The sequence below is a fragment of the Sinocyclocheilus rhinocerous genome, unplaced genomic scaffold (assembly GCF_001515625.1).
Source record: "Sinocyclocheilus rhinocerous isolate Xijiao unplaced genomic scaffold, SAMN03320098_v1.1 scaffold1606, whole genome shotgun sequence".
NCBI lineage: Eukaryota > Metazoa > Chordata > Actinopteri > Cypriniformes > Cyprinidae > Sinocyclocheilus > Sinocyclocheilus rhinocerous.
The window spans coordinates 752,052-755,228 of NW_015628313.1; the positions used below are offsets into that span (position 1 = coordinate 752,052).

At 37.3% G+C, this 3,177-nt stretch overlaps 1 protein-coding gene across 2 annotated transcripts in view; it reads right to left on the reverse strand.

Annotated features, from left to right (window-relative positions):
- The window catches only part of armt1 (acidic residue methyltransferase 1), a 10,140-nt gene extending 8,169 nt beyond the window's left edge, over nucleotides 1-1,971 (reverse strand). The window contains exon 1 of one of the 2 annotated variants that reach the window (XM_016548801.1): nucleotides 1,891-1,971. In XM_016548801.1, the coding sequence (XP_016404287.1) occupies nucleotides 1,891-1,943 (53 nt within the window). In that variant the 5' untranslated portion in view covers nucleotides 1,944-1,971. Of the gene's footprint in view, nucleotides 1-686; nucleotides 774-1,890 lie in introns of those variants that run through there. The other variant, XM_016548800.1, reaches the window with a different exon arrangement.
- Between the last annotated feature and the right edge of the window lie 1,206 nt (nucleotides 1,972-3,177).

Below are 3,177 nucleotides of genomic sequence, written 5' to 3' on the forward strand. Positions count from 1 at the left end.
ACAGAAGTAGACGTAGAGGAGTGGGATGACTTTCTTTTAGCCTAATTTTTACAATGTTTTTGTAATGTATTAATTATCATGGGCTGTAATAAAAAACAAGTAGTCCTATACTAATACTATATAGCCTATACATTTGTTTCGAATAGCCTATATTTTAGTAAGCTATAAATATGTGGCTATGTTACAGTTCCCCTTTGAAGCTCTTGTGTTGTTCTCCTTTTCCATCTCTCCAAACCTATTCTGCTCACTGGTGATTGGAGATGAGTTTTTTGTTCTCACTTTGTTGCAGTTTGCTGATTTTTGTAAAATAACATATCTGTTTTTGCTTTTCAGATAAAAGAGTGGTTTCAGTTTATGTTGCAGGTCTTTTTTAAGCTGAGGTTGCTTATTTATCTTGCGAGGGTTGGAAACTGGTTTGTGCGAGAGCAAAGGAAATCCGCGTGCAAGCGGGGAGATTCGCGCTCGCGCATTATATTAATGTGCTTTCGCGCTACAATAATGCGCTCTCAACATTTGTCATTAAAATAACGCCATAGTCAGACTGCCTGTTTGACTAAATGCAGCACACAGCACACATGTATTCTAACTGAACGACACGTAAACAGACGACACATTTCTCGCCGTAGCCTATATCAGTGACGTCAACGGTGAAGCAACAAAGCATATATATGATCATAAAGACATACCCCTCAAACTTAGCAGAGAGTGACAGCGGGGCTAAAATTCCCTCTGACTCCATCTTTGCAAACAGGAAGGACTAACGTTAGAAGAAAATTTCAACAAACTTTATTTGCGAACGATCGGTGACCAATTCACAAAGTAATGTGAAAATATAAAATAATTGAAAACACCCTGTGTCCTTTACTCGCATGTCGTCGGAACACTTGCAATCACAAACATTGGCATGTTATTTATTGTTGTTTTATGAGGAATCATGAGGCAACTTTAAGCTGTCGATATCGCTTCGTTGACACTACTGTCCTCTAGTGGCCATGCAAAGAAACAGCGGCTTATGAGACGTTGTCCACACAAACACAGTATCAGACATATGACAATATTCAGATAGTGTTTAAGTTACCATAGTATTCAAAAGCTGCATCATATATTTAATTTAATATCAGTTCAGTTAAGCCTGCACTGGTGAAAAAAAGAAAACATCTTAATGGTTTGTAGCTGGTCTCAGCCTGGTCTTTTGGCTGATTTTAGAGGATGTTGGGCACTTTTCAGCTAATCAAGCTGTGTGACCAGCCGGCCACACAGCTAAACAATAGCTTATCCAGTAAAGACCAGAGAGAATCAGCTTAGTATTAGTATTTATATTTTAAACTATACCTATAGTACTATCTCAGGATGACCTTTTCCTGGACCTCCATAAGGATCTAAGGGGCTGTTACTGAATTACTGTCATTGACTTAAAAAAGATAAGTCAGGTTTGTTTTATATATGTAATCTACATGTACAGTAAATGTTGCTTGCTTGATATGGATAGCCTACTATACTAATTTCTAAACTATTAACATTGTATTATTCTATATACAGACAACAGCAGCAACCATTTAATAATGCCAATGTGATTTTCAGAAATTGGAAACAGAAACCATAGTCCCAGATGCCTTTTTCTCCCCACCAGACCACATGTCCCAAACACAGCTTGTATTCTCTGTATGGAGACACCACCCCCCAACTTCCCTTTCCTTGTTTTTTTTTTTGCAAACCCGAGACATTTGTCATTAAAATAACGCCATAGTCAGACTGCCTGTTTGACTAAATACAGCACACATGTATTCTAACTGAACGACACGTAAACAGACGACACATTTCTCGCCGTAGCCTATATCAGTGACGTCAACGGTGAAGCAACAAAGCATATATATGATCATAAAGACATACCCCTCAAACTTAGCAGAGAGTGACAGCGGGGCTAAAATTCCCTCTGACTCCATCTTTGCAAACAGGAAGGACTAACGTTAGAAGAAAATTTCAACAAACTTTATTTGCGAACGATCGGTGACCAATTCACAAAGTAATGTGAAAATATAAAATAATTGAAAACACCCCGTGTCCTTTACTCGCATGTCGTCGGAACACTTGCAATCACAAACATTGGCATGTTATTTATTGTTGTTTTATGAGGAATCATGAGGCAACTTTAAGCTGTCGATATCGCTTCGTTGACACTACTGTCCTCTAGTGGCCATGCAAAGAAACAGCGGCTTATGAGACGTTGTCCACACAAACACAGTATCAGACATATGACAATATTCAGATAGTGTTTAAGTTACCATAGTATTCAAAAGCTGCATCATATATTTAATTTAATATCAGTTCAGTTAAGCCTGCACTGGTGAAAAAAAGAAAACATCTTAATGGTTTGTAGCTGGTCTCAGCCTGGTCTTTTGGCTGATTTTAGAGGATGTTGGGCACTTTTCAGCTAATCAAGCTGTGTGACCAGCCGGCCACACAGCTAAACAATAGCTTATCCAGTAAAGACCAGAGAGAATCAGCTTAAATAAATGTTCAGGTAGAATCACTGTTTGGACATTTATTGGGAGTTTTTAAAATTTATTTTTAAATCCAGTGTTTGTTTTCAGTTCTGATTTTAGTTAAGATTTTTTTTTTCATGAAAACCCACTTTATATTAGCTAAACATTCAATGGCACTCTCAAACAGTGAATAGACAGTTATATGACAGTTACATGTAATTACATTGCCAGAGAGAATCAGCTTAGTATTTATATTATAAACTATACCTATAGTAATGTCTCAAGATGACTTTTCACGGACCTCTTTAGGGATCTAAGGGGCTGTTACTGATTTACTGTCATTGATTTAAAAAAGATAAGTCAGGTTTGTTTTATATATGTAATCTACATGTACAGTAAATGTTGCTTGCTTGATATGGATAGCCTACTATACTAATTTCTAAACTATTAACATTGTATTATTCTATATACAGACAACAGCAGCAACCATTTAATAATGCCAATGTGATTTTCAGAAATTGGAAACAGAAACCATAGTCCCAGATGCCTTTTTCTCCCCACCAGACCACATGTCCCAAACACAGCTTGTATTCTCTGTATGGAGACACCACCCCCCAACTTCCCTTTCCTTGTTTTTTTTTTTTTTTTTTCAAAACCCACCAGGAGGGGCTATTCTGCCTTCAATCATTGTGTT